General features: G+C 46.0%; 1 protein-coding gene across 1 annotated transcript in view; it reads left to right on the top strand.

Moving 5' to 3' along the window:
- The window catches only part of Pebp4 (phosphatidylethanolamine binding protein 4), a 209,698-nt gene that overhangs the window by 97,294 nt on the left and 86,003 nt on the right, over nt 1-26,401 (top strand). Inside the window, exon 5 of the mRNA XM_040737036.1 lies at nt 18,228-18,326. Within this exon, the coding sequence (XP_040592970.1) occupies nt 18,228-18,326 (99 nt within the window). The remainder of the gene's footprint in view (nt 1-18,227; nt 18,327-26,401) is intronic.

The raw sequence follows: 26,401 nt of genomic DNA, 5'->3' as shown, positions 1-26,401 counted from the left end.
AGGCAGGAGGATCTGTGAGCTCCAGGCCAGCCAGGACTACTTAATGAGACATTGTCAAAAGGAAAAAAGAGAAAGAAAAGGGGGGAAGGAAGGGAAGGAGAAGGAAAAAAGGAACAAATGAAGGAAAAAACAAAAGAAGGAAAGAAAAGAAAAATCACCTTTTCATGCTGGGAATGTAGCTCAGTGATAGAGTGCTTGTCTAGCCTGTATGAATCTATGGACTCTATCTCCAGCACTGCAAAAATACACACACACACACACACATACTTTCTATGAAGGCTCACTTCCAGCCCACCTTCTCCTGGACTCCCACATCCATGTATTTGTACCTTTAAAATGGGGTCTGGTTGGGCCCTTCTTACTGTGGCTGTTGACACTTTGTTCCCTCGGTACAAGGAGCCAAACTAGTCAAAGACACTAGGAACTTGAACTTGAATGGAAGGTGACTGGAGAACGTGTTGGTTCTGAGGGTCTGAGGCTGCTGTGTGTGAGAAGGACAGGACTTATTCTCTGTCACACTGAAACAACATGAATGTGTCCAGAAATCTTTTATTATAAGGCCCTGTGAGACATAGCTGTCCATAAGGATTTGAGAGGAGCCCAAGCAAGTGGTACTCAAGGCCCAGAAGATATATGGAAGATGCTAGGCAGTCCTTGCTAGGTTCCCCATGGAGACACACACTCCTAATCATTCTGGCACTCTGGGATTCTGCAATCCATCCCATTCTGAGAAAGAACAGCCCTCCTAGGGACATGGAGAGAGGGAGATGAAGCGATATGTGGGGTGCCACAACTCTGTGTGCACTGTGTCCTCACACTTGGTCTTTAAGAACCAGAAAATTGGAGAAAGTCGCATCAAGATAACTGCTGTTCTAGGAACCACTGAGAACATGCACATCCTATCTTCCCAGTCTCTACATGGCAGCCTCTCTCTGCCCCCTTTGCCCCGCCTTCTCCTGGTCTGGTCACCCCGCCTATACTTCCTGCCTGGCTATTGGCCAAACAGTGTTTTACTCATCAGCTGATAAGAGAAACATACATACAGATGAACATTCCCCATCAGAACTGTACTAAAGGGTCGCAGAGTTGGGAAGCTTGAGGACAAATGGTCTAGAGGCTGGCCACCTCAACCAGATTCCGGCTGTTCATACCTTTTTGCTTTTCATTATTAATACATGAGACCTCATCTTTGTATTTGTTCCCTCTTGGTCACAGGATGGTTGCTACACACACAATATCACATCTACATTCCGGGAAGGAAGGATAATGGGTAAAGAAATGAAAGGCACCCAGGGTTTTCTCTTAGTGACTTTGCCTTTTACTCAGGGAGAGACCTCCTCCCCAGAGCCTTCCTTTGACATCTTGACCACAACGATGCTTTACTTCATTATAACACTAGGAAATCTAATACTCATTACCCCCTCCCCCACTCCCGGCCCCACTCGCCTCTGGAACAGAGACAGTGTGGTGGTTTTAATCTGAAATGGTTCCCATAGGCTCATGATTTCTGTATTTGTTCCGGGCTGGTAGCCCTGTCTTAGGAGGCTAGGGAACCTTGAGGAGGCAGGGCAGAAGGTAGCTCAGAAAGGACCCAACCTTGAAGGTTGTAGCCTGGTCCTTGCTTCTAGTCCCTGGTATCTGTCTCCCAATCTGCTGTAATGTGAGGAGGCTCCATTACAGGCTCCGGCTGCCACGAATTTCACCCGCTTTGATGGTGCAGTTCAACTTGCCTCCGAAGCCATGTCCTCCAGTCAGTTGTGTCTGTCAGGGATTTGGTCATGTTGACATAGTAGTAACTAACACACAACACCTTCTTCCCAACATGTCAAAGTGTGATGGTTACTATTCATTACCAATGTGAAGGGATTTAAAATCACCATGGGAACCCACTTCAGGGCTTATCTATGAGCGTGTATCCAGAGAGGTTTAACTGAAGGAGCCCTACCTTGAATGGGGGTGACACCATCCCATGAGATGGGGTCCTGGACAGAATAAAAAGGAGTGAACAAACCAAATAGAGGCGTTCATAGCTCCTTGTTTCCAAACTCATACTCTTGCCACCATGTCTTCCACGCCGTGATGGACTATATCTCCTCAGATGCTAAGCTATGACAGATCTATAAGTTGCTTGTAGTCAGGTATTTGGTCACACACCACAAGGGAAATAATTAAGCCACAAGGCATTCTCGGAGTCCCAGATCTTGGGTAGAGTCTCCTCTGCCCACCTAGCCTGGGTACTCATTCCTCAGCAGTTTCTAGAGGAAGGGTAGCTGGACTAGGACCCAGTCCCGGTATGAAAGGCTTTGGGCTTCAGGGCAGTGCCCAGCTGGTGTCCTGTTAGCCTCGCCCTCCCAGCAAGGAGCAGCTGCTCGCTGTAGCCTCCCAGGAAGGAGGTTCTTAACTAGATTTCCCATGCAGAACTTCGTGGGGGTGGCTCGAGCCTCTACCCACTGCAGGCTAAATTTGTGTTCCACCCCTCACCATCACAAGCCGTGGGAGCCCAGGGCAACTGTGTTTGTGCTTCAGCTGTTCCATGGATGCCCAAGTCCTTTCACAAGGACCACAGCTGAGTCCACAGAAAGGCACTCTTCGTTACAAAGAAGACACAAGGGGTCCCCCCAGGGCCAAGTGTGCTGGGCAGTAGGAAAGGAACCCATGTGGTTACGATGGGAAGCTTGGTGAGGACTCGAGGGAACCAGACTTTAGGGCTCAAGTTCTTGTCCCTATCTCTGCATGAGAACCCCCTTGGGAGGATGCCAGCTCAGTGTAAATGTCTGGGTGTTTGTAAATCCAAACCTCTTCAATGGAAGTGGAGGCTAGCTCTGGTGCTCTGAAAAACACGACTTGTGATACTCAGATGCAGACGGGTAAGCAACATCATCTTGGAGAAAATGGCCCTTTGGGGGCCTGCAGAGTCTGTGATGAGCAAGCATGAGGCCCTGAATTTGCATCCCCAGCACTCACTTAAATAGCCAGGTTTGGCATTTATAATCCCAATGCATCAAGGTGGAGACAGGATCCCTAGGGTTCACTAGACAATTGGAACTAGCCAACTGGTGAGCTCCAAGATCAATGAGAGACCTTGTCTCAAAAAATTGAGTGGACAGGGATAAAGGGAGATATTCAACGTTGACCTCTGGATCCCATAACTGGGTGCACAGGTAAACACACACACACACACACACACACACACAGAGAGAGAGAGAGAGAGAGAGAGAGAGAGAGAGAGAGAGAGAGAGAGAGAGAGAGAGAGAGAGAGAGAGAGAGAAAGCTTTCCACTAAACTTGACTGTGAACCCGAACCTGGCCCTGCCAGCCTAGATTCCACTGAAGGAATGCTATAGGGAACATATGACACCCATGGTCCTATTGGAAATTGGAGCACACACCCCATCCATGTTCCTGTAAATCTCCAGATGGGCTTCATAGACACTGGCATGACAACATCAAGGGTCCTACTTTTAAAAAGTGTATTTGAGATTTGTTCTACTTGAGAGTGGCAAGACAGGCAGACACGAGTGAGTGTGACAAAGGAGGAATGTTGATCTTTAGACACGAAATGCAGCACACCAAGAAGGGTCACACAAGAAAGTCCTGTGACAGATCATGAGACAGAGGGAACAAGGAGAAAGTCTTGAATCTTAGTCTACCTGCTGTTGCTATAACTAAATACTACAGTCTTTGTAGCTACAAAGAGTAGAGATTTATTTGGCTTGTGGTTCTGGAGGCTGGGAACATGGTAAGAGACTCACACCATGACACTATTTTTATAAATCCATTAATGCCATCATAGAGGCCTCACCCTCATACCTCATCTAACCCTAATTATCTCCATGGGCCTCACTTTCCAACTCTACTAAGTTTCCACCATACAAATTTGGAGAGAGCCCTCTCCATTATAATTTTCCCAGGTAGAGGTGGACAAGGCAGGCGTGGGGATAGGGCCGAGACTGACTGACTTGGACAGTTCTGGGGGATGCTGATTTGCCCACTCCTCTGCCATGATTGTCAAAGTTTGTTTTTGTAAACCTGGCACAAGCTTAGACATGCCTGGGAAGAGGGCATCTGTATTGAGGAACTGCCTCCATCAGATTAGCCTGTGAGGATTTCTGGGGGTATTTTTTTTTTACTTACTGATTGATAAAAGAGAGCCCAGCCCACTGTAGATGGTGTCAGCCCTCTACAGGTGGGCCTAGGCTATATAAGAAAGGTAGTTGAAAGCCAGGTGGTGGTGGTGAAAGACTTTAATAGCAGCACTGGGGAAGCAGAGGCAGGTGAATCTCTAAGTGAGTCCAGCCTGGTCTACAGAGCAAGTCCCAGGACAGCCAGGGATATACAGAAGAAACTCTGTCTCAAAACCTGTCACTGCCCCCAAAAAAGGAAGGTAGCTGAGCAAGCCAGTAAGCAGAATCCCTCCATGCTTTTCTTTTTTTTGTTTTTTGAGACAGGGTTTCTCTGTATTGTTTTGGAGGCTATCAGTCCAGCCCGGCCTCGAACTCACAGAGATCCGCCTGCCTCTGCCTCCCGAGTGCTGGGATTAAAGGCGTGCGCCACCACCGCCCGGTTCTCCATGCTTTTCTGCTTCAAGCTACTGCCTTGAGTTTCTGTCTTGGCTCTTCTCAGTGATAGACAGTAACCTGTAAACCACACAAACCCTTTCCTCTTCAAGTAGATTTTTATCACAGGAACAAAATACAAACCAGAACAATGATTCCATTGGGGAGAGTGGCTCAGCCTTCTAAGGGAGGTGGTTGGGATGCTGAGCCTCAGCAAGGTCAGGTTGCCTTTGAAGAGTGTGCCCTCTTTGAGAAATGGCCAACTCCAACAGAAGCTGTCTGTCCAGGTCAGCAAGACATCAACACATCAGAAAAGAAAAGATGTGATTAATATTGGCTTCATCTTTTCAGTATTCCTAGGACTCATGACTGTTCTAAGGGCTACCGAGAGCCGGTCATATTCTGTCCTAGGATTATTTTTCATTCCCTCCTTCTATCTGTGGAAGAAGACTCTGTATAAATGGCCAGGAGGAAGGAAGGGACCTTGGAGAATCACATGTTCATATCCATGTAGGGAGATACCTCCCTCAGCATCTGCATCTGTCTTGTCAACTTGGGCTGTGTATTATTCTTTTGTGTCTCTGTGACCAACATATGTGGTAGAGGTGACCCAAGGGAAAAAAGGCTTGTTCTGGTCCACTGTGTTGGGGAAGGCAGGGCAGAAAGGCTCTATTCATGATGGTGGGATCTTGCGGCTGAGGCTCTTCACATTTTAGTAGATCAACAAGCAGAGACATTAAATCAGAGCCAGGGTGAGATATGATCTTCAAAGACCCACCCCTCTGCTACCCAGGCCCTACTCCTCAAGGGCGCCACAGCTCCTAAAGTATTGACACAAGCTAGGGTCCAAGTGCTCTACACATGAGTCTGAATAGGCCTCTCTAGCCTATTCCATCAGTTGGGTGGCTCACACAGTGAGCATTTATTTTCACAGATCTGTAGGCTAGAAGTCTAAGTTCAAGTCACATGCAGATTCAGTGCCTGGAAAAGGCCCACTTCCTGATTCATAGGCAGCCTTCTCTGGATTAGAGAGCAGAGGTTGAAGAGTAAATTCTTTTGCATCTCTTACAAGGACAATAATCTCCCCATCAAGGCTCGACCTTTGCCATCTAGCCACCTCCTAAAAGTTCTTACATTCAAATACCAATCTATTGAGGACTGGGGATTCCAGGTATAAGGTCATCTTGATTCATCCATACCACATCCATGAAAATGACTGTTTTTCAGCTTGTAGTTTCAGGTTTCAATCCATCACTGTGGAGAAGTCAAGGAAGGACTTCAAACAAGTAGTCACATCACAGTACAGTAAAGCGGGATGAGAAATGATGCATTCTCACTTGCTCATTTGCTTGCATGTGCTCAGCTTGATTTCTTCTCTCTTATACAGTTTAGGATCTCCTGCCTAGGGAATGATGCTGCCCACAGTGTGCTAGGTCTTCCCACATCAATCAACTTAAGACAATCACCCACAAACATACTCTCAGCCCAACCCAATGCAGACAGTCACTCATTTCCTGGGTTATTCTAGGTTGTGTCAAGTTTAACAGAAATAACTATCATATATCTGTCTTAGTTAGTGTTTCTATTGCTATGAAGAGACACTATGACCACAGCAACTCTTATAAAGGAAACCATTTAATTGGGTCTGCCTTATAGTTTCAGAGGTTTAGTCCGTTATTGACATGGCTGGAAGTATGGCAGTGTGGAGGCAGACATGGTACAGGAGAAGGTGCTGAGAGTTCTACATCTGGATCCATGGGCAGTAGGAAGAGACAGTGAGCCACTGACCTAGCTTGAGCATCTGAGACTTCAAAGCCTGCCCCCAGTGACACACTTCCTCCAACAACACCAAACTTACTTCGACAAGGCCACACCTGCCAATAGTGCCAGTCTCTGTTGAGACAAACAGGCCATTAAAACTACCACACCATCCTACACAGAGATTCCTCTCTAGGCATCTCCCCAAGAGAAATGAAGACCACCAAAACGTGTACAAGTGTCCATGTCGGCATTACTAGTACTAAACAAAACAATCCAAGTGTCCCTTAGCCCGATAAGCAAAACGTTTCCTTACGCAGTCGGCTGCTTTTAGCAAGAAGGAAAAAATAAGGAGCCGACACATACTGGTACGTGCTGCCACGTGGAAGAACTCCCAAGAATCGTGCCACGGAAGAGAAGCTACACACACAAGACCACAACTGACACAATTCCGCTCATATGGAACGCTCAGGAAAGGCTAGAGGTTGGAAATGCGGAAAACAAATAGTGATTGCATGGATTAGGGGGAAGGAAATGGGAATGTCTGTCAATGGACGTGAGGTCATCTGGAAGATGGTGGAAATATTTTCAGTGTGGCTTATGGGATGGCTCTAAAATACATTGAAAGGAGTGAACTTGTGGTATGTCAATTATATCCTAGTATCCCTATTTTAAGAATTCATCTGGGTGCTGAGAATGTAGCTCAATGAACAGAAGGTTTGGCTAGCATGCATCAAGTCCTGGGTCTAATCCCCAGCAATGTACCAGGGGGTGTGGGTGTGCACACCTGTAACCTCAGCTCTTAGGAGATAGAGGCAGGAGAATCAGAAGTTCAAAGTTGTCCTCAGCTGCATAGAAACTGTGTGGTCAAGATGGGTTGCATGAGACCCGGACTCAAAATATGGCCAAACAAGCAAATGAAACACCAAACAAACAGAATAATAAAACCCACATCTGGCCAAGTCCAGGCTTACTTCTGCTCCTCAGTCATCAGTATGGCCCGGGATCTCTGGCTTCCTCAGCCAGGCCCCAGCACCTTGCACATGCGCTGTTCTCTAACAAGGGTTAGGTATAGCATTCATCCTTTAAAAGAGGAGTACACATCCCCGCCACGAGGCCATCTCTTAACAACTCTTAGCACCAGTAGAAGAGCCTGCAGACCGGCGTCTCACCACATCTCCCACCTTACCTTTTAATCGGTCTAGTTTTATTGGGTGCTACGTTCACATGGCTCGAAAGCCAAATGGCAGAATGACAACATAGAAGCCACTTGGCCACCTCCATCCCATCTACCCCTAGTACTACCCCCATCCACACCATTTGCTAATTATTTCAAACATGTTCCTACAGTTTGTGAATGAGAAATGCCCCCCATAGCCTCGGGCATTTGAACACCTGATGAGCAGTTGGTGGCACTCCTTGGGGAGGTTAAGGTGGTACAGGCTTGCTGGAGGATGTCCACCACTGAAGCAGACTTTGAGTTCTCAGCTTACTGCTCCCGCCACCATGCCTGATGCTGGTTTCTATGCCTCCTCACCATGATGGACTCTCATCCCTTTGGAACCGTAAGCCCAAATAAACCCTTCCCTCTATAAGTTGCCTTGGTCATGACGCTTTATCACAGCAACAGAAAAGTCACTGATACAGCTTGTTTATGCAAATTCCAGCACATTTGAAGACACACTCTATCCTTCTGACATGAAACTAAGACATTAGATGGAGTGCTCCTCATCCTGATTCCCCCATTTTATCCTGGAGAGCTTTCCAAAGCACACATGGAGCACTGCAGATGTGGGGTGGGTGGGTAGAACACATGGACATACATGCATGCATGTAGAGGCCAGAGACCGATATCGAGCATCCTCATGAATTGTCCCTCACATTATGTTGTAAGACAGGATGTCTCATTGAACCTGGAATTTACCAACTAGGCTAATCTGGATGGCTGGTGAGCCCTGGAGATCCCCCATCCCTGCCTCCCCAGTGCTGGATTATAGGCACACACTGCTACAAGTGGCATTTTAGAAATGTGGATGGCAGGGATCCCAACTTAGGTCTTCATGCTTACACATCAACCTCCTTACTAACTGAGTCATCTCCCTGACCCTGTTTGTATTTTATCTTGTGGAAAGAACTCTTAACCACTGAGCAATAATTTACCCTCAACAAATGTCTGAGTTTATAGGTATTGATTAGCACCCATCCATAGCCCCTCCCTAAGCAACCTCTGTTCTCTCCTCTACTGCCCATTTGTCTATTTCCAACACCACACACAGGTGGAATCCTGTATTATTTCTCATTTTATGGTAGTTTCTTTTATGTAGGATAATATCCTCCAAGTTCATTCATATTGCACATTACAGTCAATTCCCTTTTAAAGGCTATAAACAAATAAAGATTCTATTGTGTATTCAGGTGGGCAGTGACTTTCAAAGGTTGACAGGGATGTTTGGCTTTGCAGTGGTATGACAGCAACAGGTTCAAAGGAAATTTCCCAAGCTAGCGATAGCATGATTCTCTCTCACGATTCCCAAATACAAGTAAATGTACATTTTCTGAACACATTTCAGCCAGCCTATCATGATTGGCAGGATACACATGATAAATGCATGTTCAGCTTTCAGCCTGATCTATTTGTTGTGGTTTATTGTGAGGCAAGCCCACTACAAGCTAGGGAGCATCTGCCTAAACCATTGTTTCGTTATCAGCACACCCACTGATGGACATTAGGGTAATTCTGTATCTTGAGTGTTTTGACTCAGTGAACAGAGGAGTATAGTTACCTCCAGAAACCTGGACTCCAGTTCCGTTGAACAAACCCAAGAAATAGAATTGCTAGATTATATGAGCAGGCCCACCTTTGCAGTGCCTAGAAATCTCAGGGTTCAAATGATAGAAACTGAGCCAAGATCATCTCATTCAGCCTGTTTGTCCTGCGGCTGGGAAAATGTATTAAAGAGGAGAGGATTGTTTGAGCCGGCCTGCTAGAGAGTCAAGGGCATGACTGACCACAAGTTATACGTGGCGCTAGAGAGGACCTTTTAGCAGGTGACATCACAATGTCAGGGAATATTCAAGGATCATATAGTGGGTTTGCCTACTTTTCTATCAACTTGATACAAGCTAAAGTTATCTGAAAAGAGGGAACCTCAACCGAGAAAATGCCTCCATAAGATCAGGCTATTGGGCATCTTTTAAATCATGCCATCCCTGGGCTGGCAGTCCTGGGTTCTATAAGGAAACAGGCTGAGCAAGCCTGGGGAAGCAAGCCAATAAGCAGGCCCCATCCATGGCCTCTGCATGAGCTCCTGCCTCCAGGTTCCTGCCCTGTTTGAGAGTTCCTGCCCGTGCTGCCTTTGATGGTGAACTGTAATATGGAACTGTGAGTGAAATAAACCCTTTCCTGCCCAAGTAGCTTTTGGCCAGGTTTGTCATCACAGCAATAGCAACCCTAACTAAGACACATGGTAAAAAAGGAAGTCAGAAAGCAACTGGGGATTAACTGGGGTCTCATCAGAATTGTACTAATCGCTTCCAAAGGCTTACTTTTTTTCTTTTATTTAAATTAGAAACAAGCTTGCTTCACATGTCAATCCCAGTTCCCTCTCCCTTCCCTCATCCCCCTCCCCCCAATCTCCCAACCCCCCCACCCAATCCCCACTCCACTCTCCAGGGAGGGAGAGGCCCTTCATGGGGGATCTCCAAAGTCTGTCATATCATCCGGGCCAGGGCCTAGGCCCTCCTCCATGTGTCCAGGCTGAGAGAGCATCCCTCCATGTGGAATGGGCTCCCAAAGTCCATTCGTATGCCAGGGATAAATACTGATCTAGTACCTGAGGCCCCAAAGACTGCCGAGGCCTCCTCACTGACATCCACATTCTGGGGGTCTGGATCAGTTCCATGCTGGCCTCTCACCAGTCTGGGGTCTATGAGCTCCTCCTTGTTCAGGTCAGCTGTTTCTATAGGTTTCACCAGCTGGGTCTTGACCCCTTTACTCATCACTCCTCCCTCTCTGCAACTGGTTTCCAGGAGTTCAGTTCTGTGTTTATCTGTAGGTGTCTGCCTCTGCAGCCACTGGATGAAGGTTCTAGGATGTCATATAAGGTAGTCATCAATCTCATTATTGGGGAAGGACATGTAAGGTAGCCTCTCCACTATTGCTTAGATTGTCAGTTGGTGTCATCCTTGAAGATCTCTGGAAATTTCACTAGTGGCAGATCTCCCCTCAAACCTATAATGACTCCCTCTATTATGGCACCCTCATCCTGCTCTCCTTCTTCCCCCTACTCAACCTTCCTGCTCTCCCATATCCTCCTCTCCCCTTCTCTTCTCCCCCCCCCTCACTTTCCCCCAGCTCCCTCTCCCTTCCCCCCATGCTCCCCCCCAGTCCACTCAGGAGATCCTGTCCCATTCCCCTTCTCTGGGGTACCATGCATATCTCTATTAGGGTCCTCCCTGTTCCCCAGACTCTCTGGTGGTGGGATTGTAGGCTGGCATTCCCCTGCTTCATGTCTAAAATAATCCATATATGAGTGAGTACATACCATGTTTCTCTTTTTGTGACTGGGTTACCTAACTCCAGATGGTTTCTTCTAGTGCCATCCATTTACCTTCGAATTTCAAGACTCCATTGTTTATCTGCTGAGTAATACTCCATTGTGTAAATGTACCACATTTTCTCTATCCACTCTTCAGCTGAGGGGCATCTAGGTTGATTCCAGGTTCTAGCTATTACAAATAATGCTGCTATGAACATAGTGGAGCAGATGCCCTTGTTGTATGAATTTGCCTCTTTTGGATATATGCCTAAGAGTGGAATTGCTGGGTCTTATGGTAGACTGATTCCCATTTTCCTGAGGAATCTCCATACTGATTTCCAAAGTGGCTGTACAAGTTGGCACTCCCGCCAGTGTAGAGGAGTGTTACCCTCTCTCCACATCCTCTCCAGCATAAACTGTTATTGGAGTTTTTGATTTTAGCCATCCAGAGAGGAGTGAGATGGTATCTCAGAGTTGTTTTGATTTGCATTTCCCTAATGGCTAAGGATGTTGAGCACTTTCTTAAGTGTCTCTCAGCCATTTTAGACTCCTCTATTGAGAATTCTCTATTTAGTTCTGTACCCCACTTTTTAATGCATCCTTTGGTGTTTTGGAGACTTGCTTCTTGAATTCTTTGTTAATTTTGGAGATCGGCCCTCTGTCAGATGTGGGGTTAGTGAATATCCTTTCCCATTCTGTGGGCTGCCTTTTTGTCTTGTTTACCGTGTCCTTTCCAAAGGCTTACTTTTAATGACCACAGTACCATCACAATGAGGGCCGAGATGGAAACATATGAAGTCCTGAGGATGAATCACACTCAAGTCACTGTAGTGACAGGGCCATGAAACACAGACTCACCCAGAAGGACTCTTGGAGCACTAAGCAGAGAGTCCAACAGGAGCATAGGAGAGCTGCGGGGGGGGCGGCAGGGAGGAGCTGCAAGGAAATTCAATGATGAGGATGGAAGAGAAGCCTCCGGTGGGCAAGAATGCTCCTTGGTGCTGTTTGAACCTTTGTACAGTGGCTTTACATTTTTATTTTTACTTTCTGTAGAACTGATTCTTTGATCCTAAGCACAAAAGCAAGCATTTTTTTTTACTCAGAAAGTATAGAAAAGCATAAAGAGGAAAAGGATTCCGAATTACCTCACCCCTAAGAGAGCTGTCAGTCACATGCATTTGCCACTTCCTGTTTTTCTAGTCTTCTCAGTCTTTTTATGGTTTGAATGTGTAAGGCCACCCATCATCTCACGTGTTTGAGCACGGGGTGCCCAGGTGGTGGCGCTGGTTTGGAAGGCTGTGGAACCTTGAGGGAGTGGTACCTCACTGGAGGAACTGGGTCACTGTCCTGGGGCCTTGAGAGTTCCCAGGCTGGCCCGCTTCCTGTCTGCTCTGTGCTTCCTGGTGGTGGATACCGCGTGACCAGCTACCTCCTGCTCCTGCTTGCGGTGCCTTCCACTCCACGGTGGACTGTACCCACTCAGTTCTAATTCCACAGAAGCCTTCCACGCTTGAGTTGTTTTTTGTAAGGCATTTGTCACAGCGACAAAAAGGCAGCCCAGAGGGTCACTAAAGAGAGGGTATGTACGTGTGCGACAAACGGTCTGCGCCTTTCTTCCTTTTAAAGAAGATAGTGGGGCTGGAGAGATGGCTCAGCTGTTAGAGGGTAGGCTCACAACCAAAAATATAAGAAGACAGTGAACCCGTGGGGTTCATTGAGTTTTCTCACCTAACCCTTCATCTTACGTGTTTCAAAACCCTGGGGATAAATATCAAAAATATACATTTATAGGCAAAGATGGGATTTGATTTTGTATTTTGCTTGTATTTCACTGTTAGTGAAATTCAACATTTGTTCCTATCCGTATTGATCACTTGCACTTACTTTTAAAATTGACTTTGAGTATTGCCTATTCTTCCACTGTGTAACTCGTCTTTTTCTTATTGATTCAAAAAAGTACTTCATGTATTAAGAATACTGTCCTTTTTCATAGATCTTGTAACTGTCTCCCCTCAACTTGTTGTCTTTGAATTTTATTTTACTTTTTTGCCATATAAAAGACTTTAAAATATATCCAGTCAGATTATATCAATCTTTCCTTTCATGCCATTTACTGTTAACAGTTTGGTATGTATTTTTCCAGACATTTTCTGTGCATATGGAGATATATCTATAAATATATATATAGCTAGATATATAAAGTTTCCTGCACATTTAAGATGTCATACACACTGCTCTGCAGCTTGCTTATTTCACATTAGTAATATAAAGCTCTCACTCCAATAGCATATTCTGTTCCATGAATTCAACGTTCCGTTATTAAACCGGCTTTTAGGGGCGGTCTTTTCTCACTCTCCTCTTTAATTTTGACAGTTTTCTGATGTCAGAAAGATACAGAGCCCTCGATCTATCTTATCCATGTATCAAGCTCATTAACCCTGAAAACTGGTTAACTTTAACTGTTAACTTGATACAACATAGAACCACCAGAAGAGAGTTTTGGTGAGGAATTGTTGGTCTGTGGGCATGTTTTGGGGGGATTGTCTTGACTGATAACTGAAGTGGAAGGACCCAGTCTGAACGGGGTGGGGTTGCCATTCCATGATCAGGCCCTTGACTATGTAAGGGGGTGAGCAGGTGTCTTAGTAGAGAGAGTAAGTAGGGACGGCTGTACTACTTGACCTTGGATGTGATGTAACTTGCAGCTTGAGTTCCTTAGCCTCGTCTTCCCCAAAATGATGGACCGTAACCTGGAATTGCAAACCAAATAAATCCCTTCCTCCCTTATGTCGCTTTTGGTGGGTGTTTCATCAATGCAATCATGACATTTATACATTTTTAATTTGTTTTCTTTTTTCTGAGATAAGGTCTTGCTTTGTAGCCTTGGCTGGAACTCACTGTATAGACCATGCTGGCTTTGAACTCATAGAGATCTGTTTTCCTCTGACTCTGCAGTGCTGGGATTAAAGGTGTACACCACTACACCTGGCACCCTATAGCATTAATAATAATTGCCCACCTTTACCCTTCTGACTTAATACAACTCTGTCATATATTAAATCTCATGTTAAAGAGCAGTATCATACATTGATATACATACATTGAAACTTTGCTATTGTGTTTCTTGTACCTGTCTTTCAGTGCCATGTTGTTCTAATTATTTTAGCTTTGTAATATATTTTTATGTCTTCAAAGTCAGTACCATCCCCTATTTCATCTTTTGCAGTGATGCCTTTGATGATTTTTAATTGCTTGTTTCTTGAATGTAATTGTGAGTTTCATAACCATGTGTGAAGTTGGCAAAATAATTACTTAAGATTTTTATTTAGAACTATGGTTATACTAATGAATTAATTTAAGTGTTTCTGAAGTTTTATAAAATACTTATTTCAGTTTAAAAGCAGAATGTGTCTCTCCATCTACTCAATTTTGTGCATTTTTTAAACATCATACATTTTTTATAATGTTTATTCTGAGACAGATTTTTGTTAAAATTGCAAATGGGGTCTTAAAGTATATTTTATTACTAGTATTAGTAAATGGCTCTGTGTCTTTTGGTATCAGGTCACTTTACTTTTTTATTAGTTTGATTATTTTCAGAGTTTCTGTAAAGGGATTTTCATATAGATAATTATGTTATATGGGGGAGAAAAGGAAAAAGTGGAAGGTTCAGTGGCCTTATTTCTTCTTTTACTGTACTTATACCTTGTCTTTTGATTGTTTTTCCCTTATTGCCTAGCTAAGACCAGTTCTGGGATGCGCCAAACACACAGGCTCCACCTTCTGGAGTTCCACTGGGACCACACACACTCCTGTGTTCTCATCTTTTTAATCTTTCCTTGCTGAGTCTTTGGAGACTTGTTTGAGTTTTATCTTTGGATTCTCAGATTTTGTTTCCTTAGGGTCTACCGTGGTTGATTGTTTCTTTATATTTTAACACTCTGCGGTCAGTGTTTTTATCTTTGTCCTGCCTTCAGAAAGTGAAGATGGTCCCCAGTGCCACAACCACGGTATCTGTGGACCCACATCTCCCCAGTGCCACACTGGCCCATCTCCATCCTCTTAGGCTCCACAACTCTGTGGATCCCTGGATTCTCTCCTAACGCCCCCTCAGCTCTCTTGTCTCCACACTCCTTTGAGTTCCTGGGTTCTTCCTTGGTTCTGCACATGTTGTCTCTAGATGGTCTTTGAGATCCCCAGATAGGTGCTAATTTTCCAAGTCTTGGGAAATACATGAAATGGCTGTCTCTACCTGTTTGTTCCAACTCCTCACTTACTAGCTATACTGGCTGGTTTTATGTGTCAACTGGATGCAAGCTAGAGTCATCAGAGAGGAAGGAGACTCAGTTGAGGAAATGCATTTTCTCAGTCAGCGACCAGTGAGGAAGAGCCCAGCCCATGGTGGGTGGTACCCTCCCTGAGCTGGTTGTCCTGAGTTCTATAAGAAAGTAGGCTGAGCAAGCCAATAAGCAGCTCTCTTCCTTGGCCTCTGCATCAGCTCCTGCCTCCAGGTTCCAGTCCTGCTTGAGTTCCTGTCCTGACTTCCTTCCAGTGATGGAGTATAATCAGGAAGTGTAAGTCAAATAAACCCTTTCCTCCCCAACATGCTTGCTGGTCATGGTGGGTTTGTTTGTTCATTTGTTTGTTTTTCTTTCAGGAATGGAAACCCTAACTGAGATATTGTCTTCCAGCTCACTGTGGCACAATCTGCCCAGGAGAGAATTACAGACTCACTCTGGACCACTCCCTCTCTAAGAAGCCCCATGTCTTTGCACACATCATTTGCTTTACCTAGAGAGATTCTTCTGACCCTTCACTTGTTCGTCCTTTGAGATCAAGCTCAAACCTGTATTCCTAAGGTAGACAAGTTTAGGCCATCCTCTTCTGCATTCCCGAAGCTTCATGGATTCTCCTCTACTGGAATGCTTGGAACACTGTAGAGCTGCTATGTGTGTATCCAGGCCACGAGGAAGGCCAAGCTGCCTGTACCCCTCTCCCACCATTACTCTCTTGCTCCCTTCTTCCAGTAGATTAGTCTAAGTCTCCATCCAAGTTAAGCCTAATTACCAGTTATCTACTTGCCAGTGTAGAATAGAATTCCATTCTTCTCCCTAACCCCAGATAACCCATTATCCCTCCATCTAATAATCTTACCTCTAAATCCCAAGGGCCATGGACAATGAGAAGACAGCACCAGGTCCTCACTGTTGCACCTTCCACTTCTCCTGCATTTGTCCCGGAACTTATCAAAGACCTAGTTTCCAGTTTTGTTCTGCATCCTCTGTCTTAGCAGAGACTTGGCTTTTACAGTGATCCCCTTTCTTCTCTCGGCCATCTATATCCCCTTTTCTACTAGATAATCCCAACCAGTTTACAAGCATCAAGCATTGCCGGGGTATCATCCATCAAAAAAGAGAACATCTCTCGATTTCCCTCTTCCTAGTGACAGCCACTCCATGTCTCAACTGTTCTCCATGCCATCTTTAACAGCATCTCTAATTCCTCATGACCCATCTCTTCTCAGCCCCTCCCACTCCTTCAACTCCACCCAAATAGGCCTTAGAAAGACAGCAGGAATCTCTAAGTTGTCAACTCATTCTATCATACCTGAGTTCACATCTTGTTCTTCTAGAAGCATTTGATGTGATGTGAGTACCTCCTTTACTTTGTGGTGGTATTCATTCATTCATTCATTCATTTGTTGCATATGTACGTGTCTGCATGCATGTGTGTGTGTGTGTATGTGTGTGTGTGTATGTGTGTGTTTGAGATATACTTCCTATTTCGCTAAGGATGCCCTTGAACTTCTGATTCCTCTGTCTTCATCTCTTGGCCAGTGGGATTGTAGACATGTACACCATGCCTGCTTTATGTGAGGCTTCCTGCGTGCTGGGCAAGCACTCTACCAAATGTTCCACCTTTCCTTTCTGGAACACACCTGTCCTCCAGGTCTACCTACCTCCTTGGCCTCTGTCTCCTTTACCAGTTTCCGCCTTCTTCTCAGTGTTAGCATGTTCAGAGCTCAGTCATGAGCCCTCTTTTCTCCTCTGTGTACACTCTCTGATTATGTTACAGGTTCCAAGTCTGTGGCTCACCTGTGTATATATTCATCTGGCTCTACATTATCCCCGACCTCAGGATTCTGATGTGCAGACTTAGATTGTCTTCTAGCCCACCTTTCAAGCTTACCAGATCTGAAACAAAAAGCCAACGTTCTCCCTTCTTTCCTCCTAATCTCCATAGTGTTCATCAACCCAGTTGCTGGCCAAGCATTGTGGGCCACACCTATAATCCCAACACTCAGTAGCAAGAGCAGGAGGAATGTGAGTTCAAAGCCAGCTTGGGCTGCAAAGCAAGACCCTGTCTCAAAGATAGAACAAAACAAATAAAATGGCCAGGTACTCAACCCAAAATAAAAATGAGACATTACACCCTCCCCTCTGCCCTCCTACCCAATCCATTAGCCAGGCCTGTTACGTCTATCTGAAAATGCTTCTCTAAGCTACTTGTTGGTTTCCGGTTCCATCTTCACCATAGTCATCTAACATATCACCATCCTTTCCCAGCCTCCTGTTGCCTCTTAAAATCTCCTGCTTACCACTCACTCTCTCCCGGCAGCCCACATGATCTTCCAATAAAGTAAAGCAAGGTATAAGCACTGTCTGAGTGATCCTGCTATACTTAGAGTCATATTTCACTCCTAACCCATGCCTAGAAAACCCCTGTGTCTCCCCACTGCCACCTTCTACTCAATATTTCCCCTCCTCCCCTCCTGCACTGCCTTGACCTCAGCTCACCCCATTGCATCTTCAACAGCGCACTGGTCACAACTGAGCATGTCCTTTCCTATGTGTTCATTCTTATTACCCACACTTTCCTGGGCACGTGATTCTTTCTGTGCCGTGTTCCAATAGCTGGAGCAGTTTCCAGCACACAGGTGTTCAGCGAGTGTTTGCTGAAGGGATGACCATTATACCCTGGTGAGGAGCGAGCACTCACTGATTGGTTGGGTGAAGAAGTGTACTGGAAGCTCCTGGAGGGCAAACAGCCTGCTGTCAGGCTTTTACTGGTTCCTCCATGGTACCTGGCATGGAGCCATGGACTCTCGTCCCCCAGGAACTTAGTAAAATCTTGTTGGCTCTATTTCTTCATCAAGGTCAAGAGTCCTTGCAATTATTTTGTAGACTTCATGTTTATTTCTGAGAATAAATGTGTAACATGAGGGAAATGCCATGAGAATAGGAACAAAGCAGGGGGGACGTTGTGGGCACCTGCCGCATGCTCAGCTGGAAGGCAGGTAGAGTCTCTGCCTTTGGTATTCCCCCACCGAGTGCCAGCCACGATGCTACATTACTTCTTGATGCCATGTCTTACAGGGTACACAATATCTGCTGGTGATGGTGGATCCAGATGCCCCCAGCAGGAACGACAACAGGGCCAAATACTGGAGACACTGGGTGGTGTCCAACATCAAAGTAAGGAGACCAATGGGTGTTTTCAGAACTGTTTTGAACTGTAGGTGAGGTCACCATCCTGTAAGGTTTCTTAGCACTCATCTGGGAGGGCTGGGGATGAGGGTGAGTGAGGCCTTCTGGGTCAGATGTCCGAGTTTCCTAAGGACATCAAAAAGCACATCTAAACGTGAGCCGTGATGGGCCAGAGAACAAGATCTCAGGACAGGAGTAGCAGAAGATGACAGTTGTGTGCATCTGCTGCTCTTTATGATAGACGTCGCCTCTCTGATACCAAGTTCAAGGTATTAAAGACTGAGGAACTGATTCGCAAAACTTCTAGAAGTCTAAGAGGTGGTACAGTCACATCACTGTGGGTTTGGTGTGTGGGTGGGGGGTTCCCAGTTTGGTTGGCAGTGTGTGGAGGATCATGTGATGGGCCTTCCTCCTGCTGTATGGGGGGCCGAGAGGATGCAGGGAGAGCTCTCTTCTTTATACAGAAATATAGCTGCTTGCTAATTGGTTTTGTGATATCTGGGGAGGAGGCTTACGTGCCTTTTTCAGGAGTATGTCTGAGGAATGCTCTAAATCAACACAAGTGTTAGTTCTTCCAGCTTGAACTGGTTTGATCTCGTGTCTCATGAAGTGGCCTTTTAAAGATGTTGCTATCTTAATAAACATCCCAGTCACCCTTCAGTACCCTCAGGAAACCCTCATGAGTCTGTTATATATCCTCTAAAGCGTCTCTAGCTGATTATCATACCCAATACAATGTAAACACTGCATAGATAGCTTGTTGTACCGTATTGTATAGGGAATTGATGATGGAGAAAAAAAATACCTGCACTTTGTCACAGGTGTAATCCTCTATTTGTCTTTTTCAGTCTACTTTTGGTTAAATTTGAGGGTGTGGAACCCACAAAGAACAGAGGCCCAAGTGTATGTAACTCACAGTTGTTTCCCAATCCTGCTGTATTATGGACTCACCTGTACATGGAGAAATCCACCCTAGCCTGTAGCCTTTGGGATCTGTGCCCAGACAACCTACAAGTGACTTTTTGCAAAGGATGTGCAGGGGCCTCTGCCTTGTAAGATATTGGAAACTAGCAGAATGAAGTTTGAATGTGCTGTGCTTTAAGAGCTGGTCCCCAGCTCAGAGACCAGACACTCCCTATTGCACATAGAGTTTCCATGTGAACCAAACTCTTGACTTTCATGGTCATCCTGATGATCCCAAGAAGAACACCCTAGAAACTGTAGAGAAAACCACAGCTGCAAAGGCTGGTGTCTTGAAAGCTAGACCCACAGGCGGAAGCAGGGACACCAGTTTGAGTAGCCGTTGACTCCTGACAAGGGAAGACTCTCACACCAGAGTGGGTAGAGAAGGAAGAGTTACCCTGACAACCAAGCCGTGTCCCAGCACCAGGACCCTTCCTAGGAAGTTCAGGCAGGACAGCCCTCCTTAGAAACAGTCTCGTTATAGCCCAGTGACCTGCTGGAGAACTTAGCGATTAGCACAGAGGCAGTGTTGAGGGAGGGTCTTGTGTGGCAGGGGTGGCAGTAGAGGGCACAGAAAACGGGCAGTTTGTCAGATTGGCTTCCATCTAGCACACTGTTGTTGTTTTCCAGACTGTACGTTCATGGGGTGGAAGCTCAAGAAAGGAGTTTCCCAGGTCATGCTCATAGACGCCCCCCCACACACACACATACACAGGGCTCCCTCTGAGAGGGTTCCAGTCGGGATTCTCAGGCGGGAGGGAAAAGCCCTGTGAGCAGAATGGTTTCCCAGGTAAGGAGTCCTGGGACTGTGGCGGGGCCTCCAGCGATGTCTGACACCCCACCCCACCCACTCCCATCACCCTGATACTCACTCAGGACATATCCCACACACCAGATCTGTGCTATTAACAAAGGTTTGGCACCAGAAGCCCTGCTCAGAGACACAGCAGGTGGCAGGTGACAGGTGGCAGCTGTCAGGCAAGCCTGATAAGCCACAGAGCTTAACCAAAGCCACCTGCCAGGGCATGGCCCTCACTTCCCGTTTGCCCAGAGGAGGCTCAGGTTTCAGTCACATTGCCACCCACTTTCCCTCTTCTGGGTGCCCAGCAGGAAGCTGCGGCTTTCCCTGATGGAGTTACTTGGCCCTGCCACCTGCCTCCATGTTCTGCTAGCCAGAAAGATGGCTTTAGCCAAGTGGGTTCAGGTCTCAGATCCTGGAGCTCTGTTAAAGGAAGAAGAGTGGAGAGTGGGGTTTCTGACCAAGCCTAGGAGCTCATCCTCTAACTTGGAGTTCACACAGAAGGCCAGGCTGATACCATGAAGAAATGTAAATTCTTGAGTCCACCTCTCCATAGAACTCCACAAACCTGGGTGGGGAGGGGCCCATTACCTGGCAACTGGCTCATCTCTGGGTACCCAGGAAGTTCATGGGGCCAGAGGCAGCCCCGTTATGGCCCTGATGAAGTCTTGGGTAGTGGTCAAATCAGCCTCCAAGGTGCGGCTCAGTTCCCCGGCCATGCTGTGGAAGAGCTTTGCAGACACACAAGTAACATAGCTTCCGCCTTGACCAGCTCTCAGGTGGGGGAGGCTGCAGTGCTCAGGCCTGGGATGGTGATGGGTGTCATCTATTTGTGGGACTGTTTTATTTATTTCCTTTTTAACTACTATTTTTCATGTGCATCAGTGTTTTGCCAGCAGATATGTTTGTGTGAGGGTGTCAGGTCCCCTGGAACTGGAGTTACAGACAGTTGTGAGCCACTATGACTTGAACTCTGGTCCTCTGGAAGAGCAGTCAGTGCTCCTAACTGCTAAGCCATCTCTCCAGACCATGAGGCTGTTTTCAAATAAAAGCATTTTGGAAACTGTTGAAACCTCAATCATTGTGTGAGCTAGCATTGCCCCCATTAAATGAGGGGAAGCAGGGGCTAAGGAGGTTCAATGACAGCCTCCACTCGCAGTAGTAGTAGACTGTAGCTAGTTATGTATGTACCAGACTCTAAACTATTCATACCGTGCTACACCGTTGTGGGGTCCCACGATGTTCATCAGTCCCATTATGTCTAGGGAGCACACCTCTGTAAGATGAGAACAATCTCCACCCCATTCCTATGACTCCAGCTCACTCCTGGATGGGTAGAGGTTTCCAGGGCACACTGCCCAGGGAATGCTACCTTGGCATAATAACTGCATACCTGATCTGTGTTTTAGACCCCATAAAACCACACCCCACGCATCACCATTACTGAAACACCCTCACCAGTAAGCCATGTAGTAATGTCACTGCAAACAGAATAACAATGGTCCTGTGACTCCCAATGGACAGAGGGAGGGAGAGGGAGAGGGAGAGGGAGAGGGAGAGGGAGAGGGAGAGGGAGAGGGAGAGGGAGACTCAGAGGAACTTAAGGTAGCCTTGGGATCAGGCAGCCAGATATAACTAGACATCAGACCAAGGTATGGCCACAGAATCCCTTCAGTGGAGATACTGTTTTGAAAGGCTATCCAGACAAGAACAAGAACATGGGGGAGCATCTGTAGCCACCCTCCCTCCACTCCATCCTAAAGACTGTCTCGCAGGGCCCAGATAGAATAGGATAAAGTTCTAGACATGTGGGCATCTTAGATAAAGAGTAGGAGGTAGAAAGAGGCCCAGAAATAGGACCAGTCCTGATGTAATGGTTAAGAGCAAGGACTCTGAACTCAGACTGCTCTGGTTCAAATCCCATACCCACCATTAGTGGCTGTATGATCCTGGGCTAGTTGCTCAGCTTCCTTGGGTCTCAGTGTAGTTATCTGTAAAGTTGAAATATTTATAGCCTGTGCCTCACACTGTTAAAGTGATGTTTGTCTATGTTATCTCAGGTAAAATGCTTAGAGAAAAAGCACATAGCACATAGCTGGCTTTAAACAGTTTGCTATCACCATTGCTGCAAGCCAAGTACCTCTTGAGCTCTAGAGTCACAAATGCAAATAAAATCCAGGATAGTGATGTCTTACGCAGGGGAGGTATTGTGAGGGTCCAGGGGCAGGCTTGGGTAGAACTTCCTTTACCTGTCAGTTCCCATCAGCCCCTCTCCCACACAACTTCGCCATGCTAGGGAATGCAGGGATGCAGACATAACACACAGGTGCTCCTTGACCCCTCTCTGAAACTCCCTTGGTGAGCGGAAGTAGATTTCTAATCCAAGCTGGACATGGTGACACACACCTGTGACCAGCACTCCAGAAGCAGAAGCAGGAGGACCTGGAGTTCTAGGCTAGCTTGGCCTGTGCACTGAGATGCCACATTGAAACAAAGGACTGCTGATTCCTAGCATCACACAGTGGGATAGCATCCTCCTCCCCGTGCCATGTCCTCAGGTTTCTTTACAGATGCTTTTCAGTTCTGCTGAGGCCCAATTGAGATATCAATTAGTCTGCATCGTTCACTCCAGGAGAAGAGTTTATTGGCTCCTTGTCTTATTTGTCTCTGAAATTAGCGCTCAGAGCTTTCATGCAGATATTTTCATTAGGCTCTTTTTTATTGTTAATGGGAATATTAAACACAGGAAGATGGTACATGAATACTTTCCCACAAAGACTATCATGACTGGTGACAAAGAATACGAAGAATAATTAAGGAGACAAGAGTACCTTTTTTTCTTCCAAAAAAGAAAATCTTCCTAGAAACCGTCAATGATTCTAAAATTTGTCCTGAATGTCTTTTTTTTTTTGTTTTAAAAAAGAAAAGGAGCCGCCAAGTTCACACTTCCTCTTTCATTCAATGTCCTCAACCTTTGGCAGCCATAAATGGAAACCAATTCTGGGTTGAATCAAAAGGAGCTCTAAGGGGTCATTATTCTGTCTACTTTCCTATAGGGTTGAATTTTTCTGTAATAAAAGGTTGTGTGTGTGTGTGTGTGTGTGTGTGTGTGTGTGTGTGTGTGTGAATGTGTGTGTATGTGTGTGTGTGTATGTGTGTGTGTCTTTAAATGACCTCTAAGTATATTAGGTGAATAAGAGGAATATAAAACCCAACAAACAGAGAAAGAATTAGCTCTCCCTGCTTTTGACTTCTGTGGTCAGCATGTGTTTGAGTGATCCACATTGGGGTGGGAGAGATAGCTCAGCCAACAAAGCACTTGCCTTGGAAACATGAAGGCCTGGGTTCAATTCCCAGAGCTCATGCTAAGTAATTAATTAATTAATAGATGAAAAACAAACAAAAACCAGGTATACACCTGTAACCCCAGCACTGGGGAGGCAGAGACAGAAAGGTCCCTGGGGCTCTGCTAACCTATTTGGTTATATTGCAGGCCAATGAGAAACCTTTACTCAAAGACAGAATCTGGGAGTGACATCTGGGGTTGATTTTTGTCCCCCACATACACATAGACATGCATCTGTGCATACACATTAAATAAATACATGTTTGAAATGCATGTTCCAATGTGCTCCAGAATGATTTCTGACAAGTCCCCTGACATCTCCTGGAATTTGGCTTCTCCACTGAAGAATGGACACAGAACACTCTTCCCCAGAGCAGTGGTAAGGAAGAAGGAGTTTCAATTCACCAAGAGGAGGAGGCTTCCTAGAAAGAGGCACCACAGAAAGTGGCATTTTCTCCTCATTCCTAATGAACCAAGCAGCAGACCCTGTAGAAATTTACATATGTACCTATAAATAATTATGGAATGTGGTGTGTGTGTGTGTTTGTGTGTGTGTATCCAGAACCCAGCTGACAACAATAAGCAGCATAAATTATCTTTATCAGAACCACCAGTTGAGATGAAGAGGGCAAACTGAAGGGGTGATATTGATAAGTAATTCCTTTTTGTTGTTGTTTGTTGATGTCTTGGGTTTGTTTTATTATTACTGGGGGGGGTCACTCTTTCTGTAGCCTAAGCTGGCCTCAAACTTGCAATTGCAGTTTTCCCACCTCTGCCTCCAAAGTGCTAGGATTACAGGAATGTGCCACCATGCCAGGATTGGGAGCACTCAGTGTTGTCACTCAGTCTCTGTTGAGTGTCCTCTGACCTCTGGACCAGATCCGCCCTCTCCCTTCCCCAGCATCAGAGCAAGGTGCAGGCTTCCTGGGCTGGGCTGGCTCCTGTGTACTTCTCTTGGGCCAAGGCTGCAGTCTCTTCCTTCCCAGTACCTCCTGCTTTGTTTTTAACCCCTTGCCAGTTTCTTATCGCTCATAGTGCCCCACTCAGCTGTCATTGTCCTACCCCAGAGATGCCTTCACTCCCATTCAAAATAATTTAAATAAAATGTTGCTACAAAGTGGAATATTATCTTTTGATGAATGTTTTTAAAGCCCTTTAGGTTTTCACGGTAATTTGCAGTGTAAAATTATTTGGAGATAAGAGCCAAATTAGCTCTCCTCTGCTGAGGTCGCTGTGTCCTGTTACCCATGTGAGCAGTGTTTAAATATAATCAGCCCTTAGACTAATGCAGCATAATTGTTCATTTGAAATAGCTTTTTTTACTCCATTCAATGAGTCATTAAAATATTCAAGGGATAATGCAGTGAATTGGAAATGAATTTATCATATTATCCCATACATACTGCAGTGCTTCAGGTAACTAAGGAGAGGGAGGGAGAGAGGGAGGCAGAGAATGAGGGAGAGAGAGAGCACATGAATGTGAGGCACACAGGAAGAAAGGGGGCTTGTGTACACAGGGTATGATAAAGATTTTCAGTAGGTTTATGGTAAGTAGGAGAGGGAGGGGAGGATAAGAAAGAAAATGCTGTTCTTCAAGGCTCTCTCTCTTCCTCTCCTCCCTCCCTCCCTCTCCCTGCACTCCGAGAATCTGCTCTACCACAGCTCCACTGTTAACTTATTTTTATCAAATATGTTTATATCAGAAAGTCGTTATGGAAACCAATTCTGCCATCCAGGAGAATTCCTGGAGCAGGCAGAAAACATTCTCTCTCTCTCTCTCTCTCTCTCTCTCTCTCTCTCTCTCTCTCTCTCTCTCTCTCTCTCTCTCTCTCACACACACACACACACACACACACACACACACACACACACACACACACACATAGTCTTGTTCCTCTCCAGCTCCAGCAGCCCTCAAGAGCAGGGCTGCACTTCTGGCTCTTCTGCTTCTCGGTCAGAGCTGTACAACAGACCCAACTATCACCCACAGTCCCAATCCATTCCTGTTCTAATGTAAGGGACCTGGGCTTGTCACTGTCCCCTGGGTCTCAGTTACCTAACCTGTGTGTTCTAGTTTCTGTTCAGTTGTTGTGATAGAGACTGTGACTGAAAGCATCTGGTGAAGAAAGGAAAGGGTCTACTTGACTTACAGGTCACAGCCCATCATCAAGGGAATTCAGGGCAGGAACTGAGGCAGGGACCATGAAGGACTGCAGCCAGCCCTCCCTCAGCCTGCTTTCTCATACCATCCAGTACCACCTGCCTAGGAATGGTACCACCCACAGTGGGCCAGGCCCTCCCTCTTCAATCATTAATCAAGAAAATGCCCCCACAGACTTGTTTACAGGCCAATATGATGGGAGCATCTTCTCAGTTGAATTTCTTCTGCTTAGATGACCCTGATTTGTGTCAAACTGGAAAGAAAACAACAAATAAAACTAACCAACACACAGAGGTTGGCAGAGACAGGGAGGGGTGGGGAAGGGGGGCTGGGGCAGACTCTCTGAATTCTCCCAGTACCTAAGGAAAGTAAGTTCTGCCTGTTTGCAATGCTCCTTTAAGGCAGATGCCATATCCACAATGAGGGCCTCTGCCTGGCCATACTTCCCTAAGGTTCTAGGTGACCAGCATCCAAGAAAGCAGTCAACACCAGGAGGATATCTAGAAACTACCCCAGCAGATCATCAATCACAAAAGGAGGGAGGAGGGTAGCCTTCAGGGATGACCCCAGGAAAGAGTCAAGGTGACTATCTTTAGCAACATGTGGAGATGTCCCCAGGAGGCAGGGATCTTCTGCAGCCCCCTCTGGGCCACAGAAAGGCCAGTGGACAGTATTTGGAAGGAAACAATACTTGTTACCAGGAGAAGCTTTCTAAAAATTTGAACTACCCCCAAACTTAGTGTCTACTGCAAGGGGGAGTGAGGTCCCTGTCACTTAAAGTAACTGTGCTTGGG

This window comes from Mesocricetus auratus, unplaced genomic scaffold (genome assembly GCF_017639785.1).
Source record: "Mesocricetus auratus isolate SY011 unplaced genomic scaffold, BCM_Maur_2.0 Super-Scaffold_2245, whole genome shotgun sequence".
NCBI lineage: Eukaryota > Metazoa > Chordata > Mammalia > Rodentia > Cricetidae > Mesocricetus > Mesocricetus auratus.
The sequence above is the reverse complement of the archived record's forward strand: the minus strand, read 5'-3'. Positions and strand labels throughout refer to the sequence as shown.